This window comes from Amphibalanus amphitrite, unplaced genomic scaffold (genome assembly GCF_019059575.1).
Source record: "Amphibalanus amphitrite isolate SeventyFive unplaced genomic scaffold, NRLGWU_Aamphi_draft 000729F_arrow, whole genome shotgun sequence".
Taxonomy (NCBI): Eukaryota; Metazoa; Arthropoda; class Thecostraca; order Balanomorpha; family Balanidae; genus Amphibalanus; species Amphibalanus amphitrite.
In genome coordinates this window covers 255817-275890 of record NW_024882223.1, presented here as the reverse complement: position 1 = coordinate 275890, position 20074 = coordinate 255817, and the positions used below count along the sequence as shown (strand labels likewise).

General features: G+C 49.5%; 3 protein-coding genes across 8 annotated transcripts in view; all 3 read right to left on the bottom strand.

The window, feature by feature from the left end:
• Positions 1 to 6165: 6165 nt before the first annotated feature.
• On the bottom strand, positions 6166 to 7500 carry LOC122365301 (IQ domain-containing protein K-like). Its single transcript, XM_043336420.1, has 2 exons — positions 7163 to 7500; positions 6166 to 6875 (listed from the first exon to the last, which is right to left on the bottom strand). Exons 1-2 carry the CDS (start codon positions 7340 to 7342, stop codon positions 6453 to 6455), a joined length of 603 nt encoding a protein of 200 aa, XP_043192355.1. The 5' UTR covers positions 7343 to 7500; the 3' UTR covers positions 6166 to 6452.
• A 370-nt stretch (positions 7501 to 7870) lies between these two features.
• On the bottom strand, positions 7871 to 12874 carry LOC122365300 (zinc finger protein 184-like). 5 transcript variants are annotated; one of them, XM_043336417.1, is made up of 6 exons: positions 12615 to 12874; positions 11586 to 11719; positions 11185 to 11325; positions 10716 to 10940; positions 9355 to 10560; positions 7871 to 9044 (listed from the first exon to the last, which is right to left on the bottom strand). In XM_043336417.1, exons 5-6 carry the CDS (start codon positions 10084 to 10086, stop codon positions 8361 to 8363), a joined length of 1416 nt encoding a protein of 471 aa, XP_043192352.1. In that variant the 5' UTR covers positions 10087 to 10560; positions 10716 to 10940; positions 11185 to 11325; positions 11586 to 11719; positions 12615 to 12874; the 3' UTR covers positions 7871 to 8360. The 5 variants fall into 5 exon arrangements, with proteins under 5 accessions (XP_043192352.1, XP_043192351.1, XP_043192354.1 ...); XM_043336416.1 differs by having other exon boundaries at positions 11493 to 11719; positions 12615 to 12860; XM_043336419.1 differs by lacking the exon at positions 11586 to 11719.
• Positions 12875 to 15863: 2989 nt separating this feature from the next.
• The window catches only part of LOC122365306 (transmembrane channel-like protein 7), a 24344-nt gene continuing 20133 nt past the window's right edge, over positions 15864 to 20074 (bottom strand). For both annotated transcript variants that reach the window (XM_043336425.1, XM_043336424.1), the window contains exons 16-19: positions 19698 to 19828; positions 19006 to 19161; positions 18115 to 18263; positions 15864 to 17689 (exon numbers count right to left, since the gene is read on the bottom strand). In XM_043336425.1, the coding sequence (XP_043192360.1) occupies positions 17643 to 17689; positions 18115 to 18263; positions 19006 to 19161; positions 19698 to 19828 (483 nt within the window). In that variant the 3' untranslated portion in view covers positions 15864 to 17642. The remainder of the gene's footprint in view (positions 17690 to 18114; positions 18264 to 19005; positions 19162 to 19697; positions 19829 to 20074) is intronic.

Genomic DNA, 20074 nt, shown 5'->3' with positions numbered 1-20074 from the left:
AGGTTGTGTTCGCAATTTAAAGGCGCATATGCATGGTACCTAATTGTCGGTTATCAGTAATTTGGTAATCATTCGATAATTGTTTCTTTAACTCCGCGCCAACAAAGTCGATTGTAAGAAGGTACGTGAAAGCAAATTTAATCGGTACCTATACGTGAAGACACAAGGAGGCACAATAGAAAAAGCGGCATGATGTAACTATTATCAGACGAGACTAGAAACATGCTATGAGCTTTAAACATAAAAACTTCAAACATTTAACATTTAAAAATAAATTTTTAAACCGATACACTTTGAGCGGTCAATGGGCCATAGGGATGCATACATAGTAGGTATACTTTTAATTTGATCATGCGTCCGCTCTTGTATCGCCGGTGATTGGCCCACCGCATCAGTACGACAATAAACAGAGTAGACTATCATGCCTCATACAATACAGTACACATTATCGGCACAACGGGAACCATTGCAACATAGCGAAAACTTATCCATCGTGTATTCTATTCCGCAGTAACATCACGGGCATCACGGGTATCACTTTCCGAAATTCCTACCTATTGGTAGGGTTCGAATTATTTATCCAAGGATACCAGTCATTCTTACCATGCAGTGTCAATAGTCATAACGTTAAAATTCTGATTTTTTTGGTAGGGCTCGAGCCCTACCAAGCCTATATACAAAAGTCAAAACGACACCCATGTTTTACATTCTGTCATATTCATTTGTCACATTTTACCCTCTTAAACCCGCGCCCTGATGGGGGCCATTTTGACCCCCCCCCCCGTGGTTTTTCTTAAATAGCGAGAAAATGGCGGCGCGCAGCGCCACGAAATTTTCAGCATCTTCCCGGGCATCAATTTGACACCTACACACAAAATTTCAAGTCACAGCTCGCCTTGGGTCAGGAGTTATTTAGGTCAAACTGAGGTCATGTTCGAGCAAAAATGAGCAAAAAACATGACATCTTGAAACGCTCACCAAATCTACAGTTAACAAGCAATTTTAAAGTTCTTTATGTGGTCGAGTAGCGAAAAGACGGCGTTAAAAAAAACTGCTATCTCGGATTCTCAAAATTGTGGGATTTCGACCCCAAAATAAAAAATAATCTTTTAGAAACTCAAAAAATTCCCATAAAAATTTCGAATTTCGAAAACCAGAATATATGTGATAGTCTCTGTGCTCTTCTATCTACATACCGTATTTCAGATCAATGCCTCCTTTTTTGGCCAAGTTATAGCGAAAAAAATGTTCAAAATTGATGACGTCAAAGTTTTGAACTCAATTTTTAGCCATTCTAGACCACGTAGCGCAAAACAAAGACCACCATTAGACTCCCCGTGACGAGCTGCAGCGAATCGACACCCATTTTATGCAAAAATATCAAGTTTAAAATTTGACCTTATTTGACCTGACCTTGACCTGACCTTCACCAGAACATAACCTAAACTGGCCCCAAAGGCTGCCTGACCCACATAATCGCATTTGTCATGTAAAATGGACCATAAAACATGCATCACATGATATTTTCATATTTTGACCCTCGGTGACCTGACCTCTGTGACCTGACCTGGTATCAGTGACCTCAGTTAGCAAAATATGTGTTTTACGGACAATTCCCCATCGATGATTTTCAATGACAAGCATTTTACTCGATTTTACAACGCATTTCTTGAAATGCCTGTACCTAAACGGTGAAAATTCGACCTTCGACCTGACCTGTGACGTTAGACCGAGGTCAATGAAATTGTGTCACAAGGTAGTTCCCCGTTGGGGCTATCCAACGCCGTTTGCCGCTTGTTGCTATGTTGCGTGGTTCTCGAGATCTTAGGGGCGGCCCCCTTCCCCATCAGACCGCGTTGCTCGGCAGACCCCATCAGGGCGCGGGTTAATCTTATTCCATTTTATCGCTGGCAGGTAGTCTAACCGTTCTATCAAATCAGCTATTAGGAATCAAAAGCAGTCTTTGGGCGTTTGGCGCTAACCATCATTGCCGGTCAGCGACACCCATCACGTGCGTGCATAGCATAAACAAAAACCCCATTCAATCTTGTCTCTCAGCTGGATTCCATTTCCCAGCCGGCGGGGGTCGGTCGGCGCGGTCACACCTACGAGGTCAGCCGAGGTCACCCGCGGTCTTTCGGGTCGCAGCCCGACCCGACCCAGATTCGCACCGCGAAACGACCGGCGTTGAGTGAGCCCATCGCCCTGACATGCGCCATCAAACGAGCGACGGGGAAAGATAATGACGGCCGGGCGAGCAGCAAGCCAGAGTTACGGCCCGGGCTGGCCGGTCACGTGACCCGTCTGGCCGTCAGCTGATGGCCGCTCAGCTGATGCAGGTCAGGTCAGACCACGGTATGTCAGACAGCCAAGAGGCAGGAAATACCACCGAGCTGACCACTCTACCGTGAAGAGACTGGAGTGGACTTCTTGGAAACCAGGAGAGAGGGTTGCGAAACATGTATGGAAATTCATCCATCACGACTTCATGCACATTGCACGTGCGCAAGCATTCTCACAAGCGTGCCTTTCTTTCTCAAGTGTCGACTGCCAGCGTCAATGGAGCCTCTTTTAGTCACACCCGCATGGCTTTCTTACGTTGTCGGAAAGCCCGACGTGCTTTGAAGTCACCGCCGGCTCTCCCCTCCCTCCAGACAGCTCACAGCAGAAGACTAGACAGCGAGGCGGGACGGGAAAGCTAAGGCTGAATCTGGGGCGGAGATAACGTACATACAGGTCTCGCGAGTTTTAGCGGTAGGTTTTGCACCTAGAAAATTTAGTGTACAGGGTGACACAAAAAAAACGGTCATCACCAAATTTCGAATAACTTCGGAAGTTTTATTCAGATCATCACCAAACTTCGGCCACTTAAGGTCACACCTATGTAGCATACATCCACCAAGTTTCAAGTCTTCACTACATATACTTTTAGTACAGTGTGTGTTTTACTGACGCTCCACAATGTGCTCCAGGTGAGCGCCACGGCGCTGCAGGGCGTAGGCACACTTGCATCCGGCGGGCAAAGTTGTCGATAACCCGATGGCTGTGCACTTTACAGAGTGCAATGGCCTCTGGAGACAGTGCTCAGGGGTGTGCTACCCCTGAAACGTTATTCTTATCGGGTTATCGGCAACTTTGCCCGCCGGATGCAGGTGTGCCTACGCCCTGCAGCGCCGGGGCGCTCACCTGGAGCACATTGTGGAGCGTCCGTAAAACACACACTGTACTAAAAGCATTCTTAGTGAAGACTTGAAACTTGGTGGATGTCTGCTACATAGGTGTGACCTAAAGTGGCCGAAGTTTGGTGATGATCTGAATAAAACTTCCGAAGTTATTCGAATTTTGGTGATGACCGTTTTTTTGTGTCACCCTGTACTTCAGGCTATATCTTCGTCGTCTTCAGCTTTTAAGTGTTGAAGATGCGATCGACTTGTTGGGTAACAAGCCGGCCATGATCGTGTAACATGGCTTCATCGTAGATTGATTACTTTCTGAGATATAACCGGAAATGTAAAAGTGCAAAACCTGCCGCTTAATCTCGCGAGAGCTGTACCTACATAGATGAGGAAATTGTATAGCAGCGCCGGGGGTTTGAATAAATATGTACCGAAATAAGTGCCCACTGTCCATGTCGAATGCGGAGTGCCACATGCTGAGAGAAACATTGAAAGTTTAGGACAAAAACGGTGTTTCATTTGTCGAGCTATCCCCAGAACATTGCAGAAGTTGAAGTGCTCAGTGACCAGACCTGACCTCTCCTGACGGGAAATCCCCGCCGGTTTGGCAGAGGGCGGCTGCCGCACCGAGAAGCGTCTCTCAGCCACCAGCGGCGCCAGGAAAGTGGAACGAAATAGCCGGCAGAGAGCCACCAAAAGCCGCAGTTCCGGTGGCCTCAGTCGCGGCGCGGGCGTGGCGAAACTGGCGCACTACCCAGGCCGGCGACTTTGAACTGAACGTTCCACGCCATTTGGGACGATCAGGCATGGTTTGCGAATATGAGTCTGACCTCTACGAGCGGTGCGAATGAAGCAGAGGTCAGGTGGGTGACCCAGAGGTCAAGTGAGGTCACCGCTGCGGACGGAATAGCTCAATCAGGCGACATATTATCATGTCCAATAAATAACAGCGTGTCAAGGGAAGACTGAAAGAAAGCGGGTTAATCGGCCGTCACTGGAACGAGCCAAGAACTTTTCCGTCGCCGACACCGGCCAGCGACACGGGCCCTGAGCTGGATGACTCGAAAAGACGAAACGAGAGCTCGCATCTAGAGTCAATTTTAACTGCACAACTATATTGTGTCCATATGTCTAGGTAAAAGAAAATCAATGGAAATATGCCTCGATCAATAAGCCATAAAAACGAAGGCTACTTCGCCATGAGACCTCAACAGATTGCGTCAGTGCACAACTGCACACACTCGTGAGAGCACAAGTAGTGCAGTCAATTTTTGCTTCGTTCACCAGTGCTCCGACGGCCGTTGTAGGACCGGGAGTCATGTTAGCCAAACCGGGTTAGCGAAAGTGGTCTGTGACATCCTGTCCAGGCCAGCAGTGGCAGCCGAAAGCCCTGCCCTTTCACAAATACAAGCTCACAATGCCTGCCGAGCCGATGTCTGTCATTTATGAGCGCTTTCCCTTTCACCCCATGATTGTAATTCGTGATATACCGAAAGGGTCGATACCTACACGTTCGGAATATGCAAATGACGCATATCTACCGTCCAGCCATGTCGGCACTAGACGAAACGAGAACTGTCTATTTCTTGAAAAACGAATGGAAAGTTCCAATGAGAAATAAATGTTTAATGGGAATAAATAGGTAATCAATAACATCGCAAAATCAATGCGTATATATTGTTCAGGAAATGTAAAGAAATAAAATTAGCTTCCGCCATAAGGCCATATCTTCATCGAAAAGAAAAAGATGATTTTGAAAGAACTAGTGAGCGCAAAGTGCGACAAAGGTAGGCAACGACGTAAAGTTGCATGCAATACGATGCCCGAGTGCCACACTTTCCCAAATAACAGCCAGCCCTGCCGTTGGTAATGCGTATGTAGATCATCGTAGGCGGCGTGGAATGTAAAAATGTGTTCTTGACAAAAACGTATAACAAAACCACCGGTCGCAATGACCGGAATTTGAGCGGTGCAGGCAGATTACGTGGCGTTATGGCACGGGTCCAGCATCGCCCGGTTCACTGCCATTCCTGACATCATGAAGAAACAAGAACTGGAGCTGGCCCGTCATCAGACCTCGGGAACGAGCGCTAAACACAGACCACCGCGGCTGAATGGCTGCCAAATTCTACGCGACCCTCTGCCGGACCGCTGCACAGTAATGAAATACCATCAAATAAAGAAAACAACGCGGAAATGGGCCGCGGTGCCTGACATTCTGGTTTGGCCGCCTGGCACGGGCGATGGATACGAGACAAGACTGCTGCTAATCACGGTTATCTCGCAGTTGACACGGTGACGGGTTCACAGACCTGACTCGTGACTGTGTGGTCATGTGAGGTCAAAAACCTACACCATGCCGTCCACTCGTCCATTCCTGGCCCTATTTTTGTTTACCCCTCCGTAATTTAACTCTAACCATGTCCGAGAAACATGCACCATGCAGTTGATTCTAACAACACGGTAATTTGAAGCCCGTATGAGTGACCGTATGACCGCCGCCGCCGGCCGTCCGCCAGCGCTTCTGCACATGTTTCGGGGGCAGGTCAGGCTGCCGAGGTATCCGACAGCGCAGTTACGGTACAATTACTGCGGGCGGCGGACACATCTGAACCCCGGGGAGGGCGAACCGGTCCCATCGAGACGGTCCGGGACGAGACGGCGGTAGGCAGAGGCCCACTGGCCCACTCAGGAGTGCATGCCGACATGCACCGCGTCTGCACCGGGGTGACCCGGGGAGATGCTGGGAGGGACGAGGGTAGCGCGGTCATTAACGGTGATTGACAGCTGTGGGTACACGTACAGTTAGAAGGACGCATGTCACCGTACCTTCATCCGAACCTTTTTATAGTAGCAGTTGACCCACAGAAGGAGAGTAGTTTTGACCCTTTCAGACCACTTTAGTAAGCTAAACGATCCATTCTATCTGAGTGAACCCGTCAGACTCAGTAGACAGAAAAGAACGCCAAATCCCCCAATACACACGGGACAAATAAACAGCTATATTGCAGACAGCGAATCATATCATTTCACTTAGGAGTGAAAGGAACTCCACAATCGTAACTTCATAAACCGACACCATACCTAACGGATACTCGAGAGTCGAGAAAGATTGTTCAGCGCCAGTCGGCAATCCTTCCAGTTCAGTCCCTCATCGCCACCGCATTTCGCTCACCACGCTATATCCCATACTCGGAAGGACTGCACTCTGCCGCGGTTAGTCATCACTAGCGGCAGGCGCGGTCTCGGAAGTCCCTCCTTCAGTCCCTCTCCTCTTTAGCGGCAGGCTCTTCCTGACCGTCGCTGGGGTCCGACCGGTCCCGTCGGCGCCCCCTCCTGCCGTGCCAGTCTCCTCAGGCGCGCCTGGTACTGTCTCAGCTGCGCCACGTCCGTCCTCCTGCGCACCAGGTAGCCGCGGTACCAGCGCTGTACCACGGAGGCAGCCCGCTCGTCAGTCAGCCGCAGACACAGCGGCAGCGGCCGGCGCGGACGGCACTTGAGCAGGCGCGCCGCCAGCTCCGTGTGCATCAGGTCGTCGTGAGGCGGTCTGTCCGGGTGCAGCGGGTTGTTGGAGTACAGGTGCGAGGTGAGGAAGTCGAGCGCGTTCAGACGGGAGTAGGCGCGCTCCACAGACCGCTGGCGACGGATCTCGATGACCAGGGCGCGGAATGCGTCGCCCAGCACCGGCAGCACGCTCTCCTGGAACACAGGAAAACAGGAAAACGCCAGGTAACTTAGTGACCAGCACCAACAAGCGATCCGATTAAAACGATACAGAAGATTGAAAGAACCCACGAGCCTGATCATAGCGAAAGGTAGTGGATAAGAAGTCAGTATGAAAAACTGCTAACAAACGGTTGACGATAAAACAAAACGATGCTTGTAGGTTACAGGTGATTAGAATACGTTGCCAACATGTCTGTCTCAATGAACAGTTGCAACACAAACGTTGAGACTCCAGAGAGTCGGCATCCTTGGTTACTCACCTCGAGGAACAGTATCGTCTCGCAGGGCAGGGCGCAGGTGTCGGCGTACAGGGCCACCAGCTCTGCCACCTCATCTTCCTGGACGTCGTTGGCGTCACAGTCGAGCACGGCGTCACCGGGCATCACGTCACGGCCCAGCGTCGACATCACGCGCGTCGGAGCCGAGGCGGATATGGACATGACGGCGACGCTACCGTATCTCCAAGAATGAACGTTTGCTACCGCATAAATTTAGCTTTATTGAAGTTGCTGATCGTGTCTTCGGTATTTAGAAGCCAAGGGCCAAAAATAGCTTCAGAAGCGTGAGAAAGCCGCCAGACAAAGCTAGAGACAAATATGGAAATCGATGAGGACTTCGGCATGTTGGCAAACACGAGACATAACTGCCAATGAGCCATCAGCGTAAAGAAAGCAAGACAACCAAACTCAGGCGGCAGAATGAGCCATGTGCCTTCGTGCTCGTATAGTATGGAAACCGAAACCCGTTGAGTGATGAGCTGATGCCAGATTGGCCACTTGACTCGAATCCCACTCGACCCAGGTAGCCGTGACTCGTCAGCTGACCTTGACCTTACGAGTAAAGCTTCGAATGAATACATGTTCACGAATCCCTCCAAACCACGTAATGTTTGCAACATGGACAAGCTAGGTAAGCCACTGTCGTCACTTGGTTTTATCACTGAACAACACGAAATGGAAACAACTGCATAATGGTCTGCTATCGACCTTCAGACATTTATTGGTTTTGTGGTTATTTTGAAAGCACGCAGAACACTGCAATATGACAGCATACCACAATAACGCACATCTAAAAAGAATATTTGAATGTTTTCTTCACAAGCTCGCCATTCACAAGCACAGCGCTCTGGAATCGTCGAGATCAGTCAAATGCTCTGTAATCATACAGCTTAGAACTTAGAAGAGATATGTAAACCTGACGAAACGATTATGATTAGTCTGTATCGGTACCAGATTTGTTATTCTAAATGCTCGCATCATTCTGAAAAGATGACAGTACAGTAATCATACAAAGCATGACATATCAACTTCAATGGTGATAGAAAGACATATCGACATACATTTACACTGCTCTCACAAGCAGCGATCGAGCTCCACCGTTTACATCGATAGGTACACAATAAATATTGCCACAGTACCTCTCATACGACACTGGACGGCCTTACGAATCTCCGCGCCACTACAAGCTCATCGTCAGCGGTCCCACCTCATCCCCTTCCGCCGGTTTATGTTTGGTCTTCAGGTGGCGTTTGTATCCGCGGTGCTCCCTAAACGCCTGTCCACACTCGGCACATTTGAACGGCTTCTCGCCCGTGTGCAGCCTGGAGTGGTCCGCCAGGGTGTCCGCGCGCGTAAAGCCCCGTCCACACTGCACGCAGACGAACGGCCGTGCCCCCGTGTGGACGGTCATGTGCGCATGCAGGTGGTCGGCGCGCTTGAACCCCTTCCCACAGACGTCGCACGTCACCGCCGGCTCAGTGGTGTGGACCGAGCGATAGTGCCGCCGCAGGTGATGCTGCAGTTTAAACTCCCGCTGACAGATATCACATTTGTGCGACGTCTCAGCGTTGCTGTGCTGCACCGCTATGTGGTCCCGCAGTCGCGCCGGCGCCGCAAACGCCAGGCCGCAGCGGTCGCACTGGTGCTTCTTGGGCGCGCCTGACGAGTGGAGCAGCACGTGGTGCGCCAGGTAGGCCGGGTCGGCCACAACCTTCCCGCAGACGGGACACGAGGGCGGCCGGCCGGAGAGGCAGCCGGCCCGGTGGCGGCGCAGCGCATACGCGTTGGCGTAGGTCTTGCTGCAGCGCGGACAGCGGCCGCCGTCCGGCTCCGTGTGGGTCAGCGCGTGACCGTGCGCGCCGGTCTGTAACAGGGGGTGGGGTAGTGAACGGAAAGGCCTGCCGTGGACCCAGGATCATCAATAGTCAGCGCGTTAGAAATCAATTTATCATCAACATTATTTTCCAGCAATATGGAAAACATAAGTAAGCGAGTCGAAGCGACCTTTGTGGAAAATGTATATTATATTATTTGGAGGAAATTCCACAAAATTCAGCGTTTCAGATATTGAAACATATGAAAAAACGGCCAGAGGCAGACTACGCACTATTCAATGAATCTCTACCAACACAGTAAATAGTTGCATCAGCCAACCACCTCGGTAGTGAACTCACTCTGGTGTTGAAGACAGCGGAGCACTCCAGGCACCGCCACTTTTCTCCGTGCCTCTCGTACAGCGTCTGTCGCGACCGGCGACGGCTAGTTGACTTCTTTTTCCGTTTAGAGGGCGACGACACCTTCTTCTCGCTATTCTCAGACTCGGTCTCTGTGTCTTTGGCCATTCTCCTTCGCAGTTTCGGCGGTTCACCTCCTGTGACGCTATGACGAAAACTGATGGTCGCTCCAGAGTCGGCCTTTCGCTTTATTTTGGTGTCAGAAGTGGGACAGGATTTCTGCTGGGACTGCTGAGTATCTGTCCCAGAGGGCGGTGGCTCCACGCCAGTATCAAAAGCAATGGTAAGCTCCTGGCTGTCTGTTCCCATGTCAATGGGCTCATTCACGCCTGAAGTGGCAGATGACTCCGCTGCCTCAGCGCCAAAAGCAGTGGTCGACGTGGCGAGAGAAGGGAAAATGGTATGCTCCAAGGAACTGTCCTTGTCGCCAAGGAGTTCCGATGCAGTTTCCGGGTGGAGCCGACTTAACACGGGTTCATCGGCTGTGTCTGTCGATTCCGTAAGCAAAGGTGTAGGGAACTGCGACATTTCGGACATTTCATGGTGCGGTGTAAGAGTCCGTAGGTCGCGAGAACCAGGAGAATCCGGCTGAAACCATGATTGATCCTTGCTGACTGGATCCTGTTCTGGCCCTGAATCCGTGAACCCGACTTCAGTATTCCCGGCCTTCATCGCCGTTCTTGTCGAGTTTTCGTTTGCCTTGGAGCGTGACTCATCATAACCACTTCCAGCAGCATCAGAAGCAACCACACTTGACGTTGCAACGGAAGGATTGCGTGCCACGAGTCCCAAATCACGCGGCTGCAGACGACTTCTCACCGCATGAGAAGATGAAGCTAGAGGGGACCTGACGTTATCGCAAGCGGTCAGGGTCCGATGTTCATCATAATCATCCTCTGTCGAACACTTGCGAGGTGCACTCTTCTTCCTCCTACTAATAACTGTTCCCACATCCTTGTCCCCTCGCTTGGCAGCAGCTGAATTACCCTTCTGCTGTAGTGAAGAGCCTGTATTGCGAGCACTGTCTTTCGCGAGGCTGTCGTGATCATCTCCGTTGTTCCTGTGCGCTCGCCTCTTGTGTCGGGCCAATGTTGACTCGGTGCCAAATGACCGATGACACACATCACAAGAGAGGCGCGCCGTCGTCTGAAATGGATTGAAGCAGGGTATTAAAACCATGCTCAAGGGCAAATGAAATGAATTAATCTAAGATTACCACTCTTCATATTCAGGTGCTGAAAGTGGACACGAGAGACGGATTTATTCAAGTCATTTCAAAGCAGCTGACTGTGACCAGTTACCTTTCGTGTCCGTTTCGTAGTCGAACGTCCCTCAATGGCGGTTCCATCTTCCTCAGCCTCCTTTCCCAGCGTCTGAGATTCATTATCAGCGCGCTTTACCGTTGAGACAGATTCCGCCACCACTGCGGAGTTCTGTTCCGCCTGGGGCTCGGACCGGGAGGAGAGGCGGTGGTCGGCCCAGATGGTGATGAGGACGTCATCTGCTCCAACACGCCGGACGGATGCCTGCCGGGAGGAGAAGGTTGGTCAAGTGATGCTTGGGCGAAGACAATGAGTATAAGATAATCCTTTAAAACAGAAGCTCTTTGTACAAAGTTCACTCTGACCGGCACTTGGCAGACAACTGAGGTGCTTATTGCTTACAAATTGCACAAAACTTCCTTGAAGAAATATATTATCCAATTATTATAGAACAGCTTGGACTGGAGTACACGGTTAAATATTTATTCCATCACGTATAGTATATTACCTGCTCCTGTTGCACAATGTCCACAGTCTGCTTTTGACTGATCACAGTTCCTGTCACTTCTTTGGAGTCGCTATCTTTTGCTGCCTGCTGCAGAGAGCTGTGCTTCTGCTGCAGGGTGGCCAAAGTGGAAACCAGTTCATTCTGTGGATATTTCAAGAAACATTGATAATGGTGATACATTTGTCATGGATAAATGATGGCAATCAAGGCACAGCTCAGGTAAAGATAAAGCAAAAGCACAATATACTTGAAACACTTGGTGCTTGAAAGTTGAGACAGCAAGAAAGACAACAGTTAACCCCACTTACATTGCTCGGGGTTACATGAGCAGAGTTAATACGCATTACAAACGGACTACAATGGTGAGCGAATAGGAAAATCCGTTCCTGATACGCATTTACTTGCTCATGTAACCCCGGTAATTGAGATGGTCTGCAGTCTTCACAAGACGATCACAGCTGTTGCAGATACTCTCCAGGCGGATGGGGCCTTCCAAGGCCCACTCTACCTTCGATTTGTACCAGTGTGCGCTCTCCTGTGGTTTCATTGAATACACTCATATCAATGTGTGGCAGTCATTTCTGTCAAACATGCATAGATAGTGGCTTGAAGCTCTCCAGAGCCACTTCCACAATGATAAATAAAGCCTAAATACATGGATCAAAGGACTTTTGGAGAAAAAGATGAAATGTAGGCACCAGACATGACAGACCTGGTAAAGAGCCAGTAATTAAAAAGCATCGTAAGTGATTTGATGCCTACAATCGATACTGCTGCTTCTGCAATCAATTAAATACCTAATAATTCAATGGCACAGTAATTCAAGTGAAAGCTTGGATTTCTGAAAGAATAATTCTTGCATCACATAACACCTACTACAGGCCTGCAACTATTTCAATTGAAGTACAACTTACACTTCACCCTATAAAATTTTATCATGTCTTTTTTAAAGACACAGGACAGGATAGAATCGAGATGGCCTATGTAGAATGCAGTTAAACCATCAATCTATTTTTGCCTTTTTTAATAATGTACAGACACCCCTGCAAAATGTGAAAAAGGGTGACCAACAATGCAAAGAATGAACTAAGAAGCATTTGAAAATCGGTGATCCATATAATCTGTAACGCCTAAAGGATGTGTCACGTGTTGTGTGACATTGGTCGTAACTTATACGTATGAATTTGACTCCTTTGGTGATGGGCAGTAATTCAGAGGGACTACATGAAAAACCCTCCAACATGTTTAAGCTAGCATGGCACACCTAGTGTATCCTTAAACTATGGCAACTGAAGTGATCCATTGAGCTCACCACGTATTAGTATTGTTGTCATGTTGCCATGGTCCCAACTCAACTATTGCTTAATCCTATACTGTCACAAATCACTGATAACAATAACCGTGGTTTCACCAATAAATACTTCACTTACCTTGAGCAGTTGACTTATTTGTATTAGATTCACAGCTTGAGCCCCAGACCCACACACGCTGCAGCGACATGCATTCTGACCAAAGCTCTGAGGAATATGCATTGCTACGGCGGCTAAAGAATGTGAACTCAAGGTCTAAGTTTATAAAAAATTACATTATTTCCAAACGAATGTTGCTTTTATTGTTAAATAAAATTAAATTGAATTGCCCACTCTTGCAGCACACGAATCACAACACGGGTGCCAGGAACGACGCACCCGCGCAGTGTTTGCAGAGAAGCGGAAGAGTTTCCAACAAAACACTGCAACGAAATTAATAGTCCACTCGAGGCGTGTTTTACCTTACCTTACCTTACCTTGAAGGTCATCGGGATAGAAAAGGCCACTTGGCCTATAGGTCCCGTTCTCACCGAGTTACTTGCAGAGACATTCAGGACTCGTAAGGTTGTGGCATGACATACATTAGGTGGGTCCAGTGATGGTCGAGTCGTGCCTTGAATGTCGAGAGTGTTTCGGCTGATACGACCTCAGCAGGTAGAGCGTTCCAGTCGTTGATGATGCGGACGCTAAAGCTGCTTCGTCGGGCGAGAGTCACAGCTCGGGGTTTGAGCAGCTTCCACCCGTGTCCTCTCGTCAGCTCGGTCTCGTTCTTGGTGAAGAAGGTCGTTGCCGGCACATCGATTCCACCGTGGAACAGCTGGTAGACCGTCAGCATGTCTCCCCTGCGGCGGCGGTAGAACAACGACGGCAGTCGGAGACGCTCCAGACGCTCGGGGTAGGGAAGGTGCTTGATGGATTCCACCATACGCGTGGCGCGTCTCTGGACCTTTTCTAAGCGTTTCTGGTCTCCTTTGCTGAACGGTCCCCAGACGGCGTTCCCAAACTCCAGAAAGGGGCGGACGAGAGCCTTGTAGAGCAAGGGTAGGGTCGTCTCATCGATGTGAGCGAAGGATCGCTTGATGACCGCGAGCAGCTGTGAGGCTTTTGAAACGGCCGCGGCCGTTTGCGTATGAAACTTCAGCTCAGAGTCGATTATGATCCCCAGATCCCTTTCTTCGTCTACCACAGCGATGGGCGTCCCGTTCAGCCTATATTCGTGTGCAGGGTTTCTTGAGCCCATGTGCATCACCTTACACTTTCCTGCGTTGAACGGCAGCAGCCACCTTGAGGACCATCGTGCCAGAGCGTCCAGATCACCCTGCAGGCCAGCACCACGATCGGATGGATTTGTCAGTGGCTTGTATAGCTTCGTGTCATCCGCGAACATCTTCATATTGCTTGAGACCTCTAATGGCATGTCGTTGACGTATATTGTGAACAGCGTCGGCCCCAATACTGAACCTTGGGGGATACCGCTGGAGACAGGTGCCCACTCCGAGTTGCAGCCCTGAATCAGCACCCGTTGACGACGGCCAACTAGGAAGGTCTGTATCCAGGTGAGAAGTTTACCTCCGACACCATACGACCTCAGCTTCTCGAGAAGACGTTTGTGCGGCACCGAGTCAAATGCTTTGGCGAAATCTAGGTAGACCACATCCACCGGGGTTCGGTCTTCCAAGGCAGCGGTCCAGTCTTCCAGTACCTCAAGCAATTGGGAGCTACACGAACGCTTTGCCAGGAAACCATGCTGAGCTCTGTGAAGCAGGCCGTTTGCTGACATATGGTGCAGGAGCTCATCCCTGATGACAGATTCGAGGACCTTACAACAGACGGATGTCAGGCTCACCGGTCTGTAGCTGGATGGTAGGCGGCGATCTCCTTTCTTGAATATCGGAGTCACGTTGCCGATCTTCCACTCTGGGGGGACATCCCCGGAGTCCAGCGATTTCCTGAAGATCCAGCTCAGTGGGTGGGAGAGGACGGCTGCATTCTCCTTTAGTACGCGAGGGTGAAGGCCATCGGGTCCTGGCGAGCTGTGTGCCCGCAGCGCTGCCAGCTTAGTGTGTACCCGTAGCGGGGAGATTTCGACGTCCTCCAGAAGCGGTCCGTGATGGGGGCGCTCCAGGACAGGGATGGTGCCTGACGCTTCTTCGACGAAGACGCTACTGAAGTATCTGTTCATGGCGTTAGCTTTTGCCTTATCAGAAGACACCGTTTCTCCATTCTCATCTTCTAGGTCGCCGATGCCATTTTTGGTCTTGAGGCGTGAATTTGCATACCGCCAGAAGCACTTCGGGTTATCTTTGATTGACAGTACCAGCTTTTGCTCATGTTGTCTCCGGAGGGCTCTGGTCACGTTCCTCAGGTCGTTTCGACACCTGACGTACCTGACGTGATCAAGTTCATCGTGGCTTCGGCAGTAAGTGCTCCACAATAAATAGCCTTTTCCTTTTCCTTAGTTGGAGGGCTTGGCGGTTCATATAGGTATATGTTATGGTCAGAGGCCTTCTTTCTGATGCTGGAGCATGACTCAATGACTGCACAGATTGACGAGCTAAAGAAGGTGTGAGCTTCTTGAGTACTCATGTTCCTCATCACCGCCCAGTTGCACGATTCAAGCACATTAGTCAATGAACGATAGTTGGTGCGAGAATACATGCGTGGCAGCGAGGATGGCGCAGGTGCGTAGCACATCAATGTGAAGGTAAGGATCACATGATCACTTCTACCCAGGGCAGGGCCGTACTCAAGGTTGCGAACCATACCCTCCTCATTGGTAAATACTAAGTCCAGAGTACTTGGCCTCTCTCCAAGCCTGTAACGTGTGGGCTGGGTAACGTGTTGGAACAGGTAACGTGTTGTTTTGAATGATAAAGCAAAACGTCTCAAATAATAATTTATTAGTACTACAAGCCTTTATTTTATGACAATAATTGAAGCAGTCCCATCAGTATCTTATCCGCTCCCAAGGTCAAATCGTTGAAGTTATACGCTCACCATGACGTGCTGAACGGCGAAAGCACGGAAAATGTTGCCTGTCTCAAGCCTTCGTTCGGGCCCTAGAGCCTTGGTTCGGGCATGGATTAGGTATACTTCATCCATGGTTCGGGCCTGCCTCGCTCGAAAAAGCCGAGGCATCGGTGCAGCCTCCTGGAAAACTTTGCCATTGACAGTTTGACGATGTTTCATGCTCTGCAACCTTAGACCCCACCGTTCCAATATTCACACATTTTCAAGCCTAGAAGTTAAATAAATTCTTCAAGAACTTATTTAACTAACGACAGTAAATGGAATTTGAGGACAAAATCCCTTGTCAAAATAAATTGTATCATTCTAAATTCACGAACAACATTCATTGACAACACATGATCGGAGAGCCGACTCCTTTATTTACCAATGTTTCATCAAAACATTTGCTGATATCGCATTCAACAACCGGGACATCGTAACATCAATTTGAGAAACAGCAATAAGTGGCTCAAAACGGCGCTGACAACCGCGATAGACATTGGAAGCATTGCAAGGCTTTGCAAATTGCAATAGAGCAAATATTGGAAGGCGCATCATGGAAGTGTATCGATTTTCACTAAGTATGCCCACTACCTTCAACAATACCACAAACGCATACAGCATATCATCATACACATCGCGGTGGTTTAAAATGCGCTGAAAAACAATCTACCACAAAACGCTCGGCGCTTTTCTATAATACTATCGTAAATCTCAGGGTGCAACAATCAACGACAGCTTCAAATATGTCGTTAAAATTTACTCAGCTACCCTGTACAATAAAGGGAACGACAAACTTCTCCTGTGCATTCTCTACGTGCCTTCACATACGAATACAGGCACGAACAACGGCAAAGCAGGGAACAAAGTACATAGTGCGGCACTCATAGCTGCAGGTGTATCCTAAATTCAGATAGATCACGACAAAACTTGCTATACATGCCATACGTGTTTCCGAATTAAAGAAGTTTCAATGTTACGTAAAGCAAACACGATGCTCCTTGATCATGCACAAACACAATATCTAGAAGTTCGAAGATAATATCTAAAGCGATTGACAACTATGTATGAGCGTTTAGGACAGAACATAATGAAGTGCCATCACCAGACACACAGATTGAAAGAAACTACAAATGACGATCCATTCAATATCGACGTCTGAAATATATCAATCTTGGTATTCACACAACACCATTCAACTGAAGCCCCATTCAATGCAGCGTTGCAACGGTTACCCTGAACAAATGCTATGAAAAGCTCGAATCAAAAGCCTCTTTGGTTCGTTTGATTAACGTTTTCCTAATAAATCACCGACATGAATGGCACCACTATTCACCAGCAAAATAATCACAAGTCACATATTCCCTGTCCATTTCGATTTCATAAGTTCTCTGCCTCAAAGCCGAATTCCTAAGCTCAGAATCAGTACCAGAATACGCGACTCACTTTGTAAAGTGACCAGTAACAATGCAATACATAATTCAACTAAGTTGCCGATACGGAAGACTCTGTTGCTCGCGCAGACACGTCGTTCTTAGCGGAATCCACCCAGAAAATCTCTATAAAATATCTTCTTCTTCATCATGTTTGAATCAACATATCAACCTGCCGGCTGAATATTGCGATGTAGAAAATATCGATGATCCTCATATAAACTTGCTAGCCGTTGTGCGATTCTCTCGTAAACGCTACGAAGCGTTCGGTCAACTTACGTGATCCCATAGACTCCAGCAAGACACTTCCGTAATAGGGTTCCACCAAGGCGATGCCTACATGTCAAAACTCGACAAATTTGACTGACAAGGCCGCATAGCTTCTCATTCATCGACTAGGACTGTCTCACTGCTTTCCCGATATTGACTGAGACTGTCTCGCAGCTACTCTGACATAGACCGAGACAGTTCGACGGGTGGTGCCTCAGTGTCATGAAGAGTGGTCAATAGCCATCTAACGTTAAATGAAAGAACTGCACTGCTGCTTTATAGGACCGAGCCAGTCCCGACTAAGCCCTTTCAGTCGCCACTCTTCAATCCTCAGTCGTCCGTTTACGATCCTCTCGCTCCTCAGTCGTAACTGTTAACTCCTCCCATTCAGTGCTCCTCAGTGGTCGTTGTTGAGACGATGTCCAAAGTCCAGTGCTCAGCGGGCGTACTGATCAGAGCTGGACTGAGCCGCGTGGGAGTCATCTGAAAACACACACAGAAACGTGACGACGTCAGAAACATCACGACGTGATGGAGAGTGCATGCACATTGAACAATACCCATACAATAAAGAAGAGAAATTGAATGCGACTCTTCAATCAATGCATAGGTCGACCATATTTTGTTCGATATTAACCATGGTATGGCATGGCACGTGTGCAGCTTTCTTTCATCTCAAACCTCTTCGCAATTCAACTCCCCCACCCCTATGGCACACCATTCGTCCAACCCTCACATAAGCTTGAGTGACATCCTACGGGCTAGGCACTCCTTTCATTCCCACATAGCACCTTCCCTCCCCCACCCCGCAGGACCCCTCCCCAGTATAGACATTAGACATCCCTTCCTTCCCACACTCTCTCCCTCACTCTCTCTCTCCTCTCTCACCCTCTCATCCTCTCTCTTACCTCCCGAGTCCCTCAGTTTCCGCGACTGTTCGTCGATCATCCTGAGCAGCAGCCGTTTATCCTGCGCCTCGAGCAGCAGCTGGCCCCGCAGTGCGGTCACCCGACGCTGCTGAATGCGCGCCCGGTTCCGGCCAAAGTACACCAGGATACTGAAACGACCGGAGGGTAAAGGGGTTAGAAGTCAGTCAAGGGTCAAGTGAAAGGACCATTGACAGGGGGCAGAGGTCAGGGGGTATCAGGGCAGGATGAGGGATCACAGGTTACGGATCAATAGTCAGAGACAACGGGGTTCGAAACTGAAGTCAAGACAAGGGTGATGAAGGGGATGTGGGTAAGAGGAAGGCAGGAGATACTTTGACGAGGTCATATTAGCATTTGCTACGGTAAATCTTCAAATTGATATTAAACTTGTCCTGCCGCTTGTCCGTCCCGTAGCTCAGCTGGTAAGAGCGTTGGACTCCGCGTGGTGAGAGCACGCGTTCCCGGTTACAACAGTCCGGGTTCGAAGCGCGACGGGCGCTAGACATTTATGGGCCTCCTGACAGGTATGGTTGCGGTTGGTGGCAGGCCGTAGCCAGGCGAAGTCAGTGAGGGAACCGGCCGTGCGCGGCTATGTGCGCACGTTAAACTTTGGACTCTAAATTCTGCCATAGAACCGGAATTGCGCGATCGGAGGGTAGAGGGCAGGGTCACCGCAACAAGCTTCGCTTAGCGGTGGCTCTGTCCTTGTGAATCCTTCCTATCAAAAGGTTCGGACTAAATTTATAAAAAAAAAACTTGAAGCTCTGTGCAGGTAGAGACAATTCTTTCGCCTTGTTCCATCTTACGTTATGCCACTACAAAGACACTGTAGTCAACAACTCGCTGTAAATCGACATCGTCGCCACGCACCAGAGTATGAGTATGACGTAGACGGCGAACCCCGGCGAGGTGATGTAGGAGAGGTAGTAGACCAGCTGGTCGTTCCACTGGTCCACGATGTCCGTCACCACCTGCCACGGCTGCGACAGATCCTGGAACGGGCCGCATGACGACGAGCTGCGCACTCTGTGTGGGAAAGACGGGGAGAGCGGCGCCGTTAGTGGTCTGAGAAGGTGCGCAATCTGTGGGGGACGGGAGAGCGGAGACGATAGTGAAACCGGAGCTGACGGTCCGAGAGTTACCAGCTAATTACGAGACCTGTGGGAAGGGACGCGGGAGAGCGGAGCTGATAGGGATAATGTCAGCTGCTAACGTTGAAAAGTTGTCGCCAGTCTTTCGCTTACAATGAGCAGGACTAAATGCGCAAATAGGTAGCATGCCTGTGCGAGGCGCATATCAGTTATCTGCTTCGACGTTATTGTTTCGAAACTTAGCGATACTCTTTACAGATAAACACGCTTTGTCGAATAAAAATTCAAATACCGAAGTAATAACTATCAACATACTAGCCCCAGTCTAGTGAACTTCCAAGGATCAGCAATGAAACGGATCCATGCGCAAGACCCTCACTCCCTACCCAGCATGGCAGCACCAGACCCAGCGTGATGACACCCCACACAACACATCAACACCCGCTCCCAACAAGCAACACCGGTCCTTACTTGAAGACGACCACTCCGACGGCCGCCATGGCCGCCATCATGGAAACGAAGGCCACCAGTTGGAACACGGTGCGCGTCTGTGCCGCGCGCCACGAGTTGGCCGCCGGCTCGCAGCTGGACAGACAGCTGAACTGGAAACCACAGCGGGTGGTATGTGTTATAAATGGCCGCCGGCTCGCAGCTGGACAGACAGCTGAACTGGAAACCACAGCGGGTGGCATGTGTTATAAATGGCCGCCGGCTCGCAGCTGGACAGACAGCTGAACTGGAAACCAGTGCGGGTGGTATGTGTTATAAATGGCCGCCGGCTCGCAGCTGGACAGACAGCTGAACTGGAAACCAGTGCGGGTGGTATGTGTTATAAATGGCCGCCGGCT

Bases quoted from the DNA above. Each gene is read 5' to 3' on its own strand.
- LOC122365301 (XM_043336420.1), bottom strand. From the start codon at position 7,342: ATGTCCATATCCGCCTCGGCTCCGACGCGCGTGATGTCGACGCTGGGC. The intron at 6,876-7,162 runs GTGAGTAACCAA...CCTGTGTTCCAG, and splicing joins AGACGATACTGTTCCTCGAG to GAGAGCGTGCTGCCGGTGCT.
- LOC122365300 (XM_043336419.1), bottom strand. From the start codon at position 12,716: ATGCATATTCCTCAGAGCTTTGGTCAGAATGCATGTCGCTGCAGCGTG. The intron at 10,941-11,184 runs GTAATATACTAT...TCCTCCCGGCAG, and splicing joins ACATTGTGCAACAGGAGCAG to GCATCCGTCCGGCGTGTTGG. The intron at 10,561-10,715 runs GTAACTGGTCAC...AATCCATTTCAG, and splicing joins CTACGAAACGGACACGAAAG to ACGACGGCGCGCCTCTCTTG.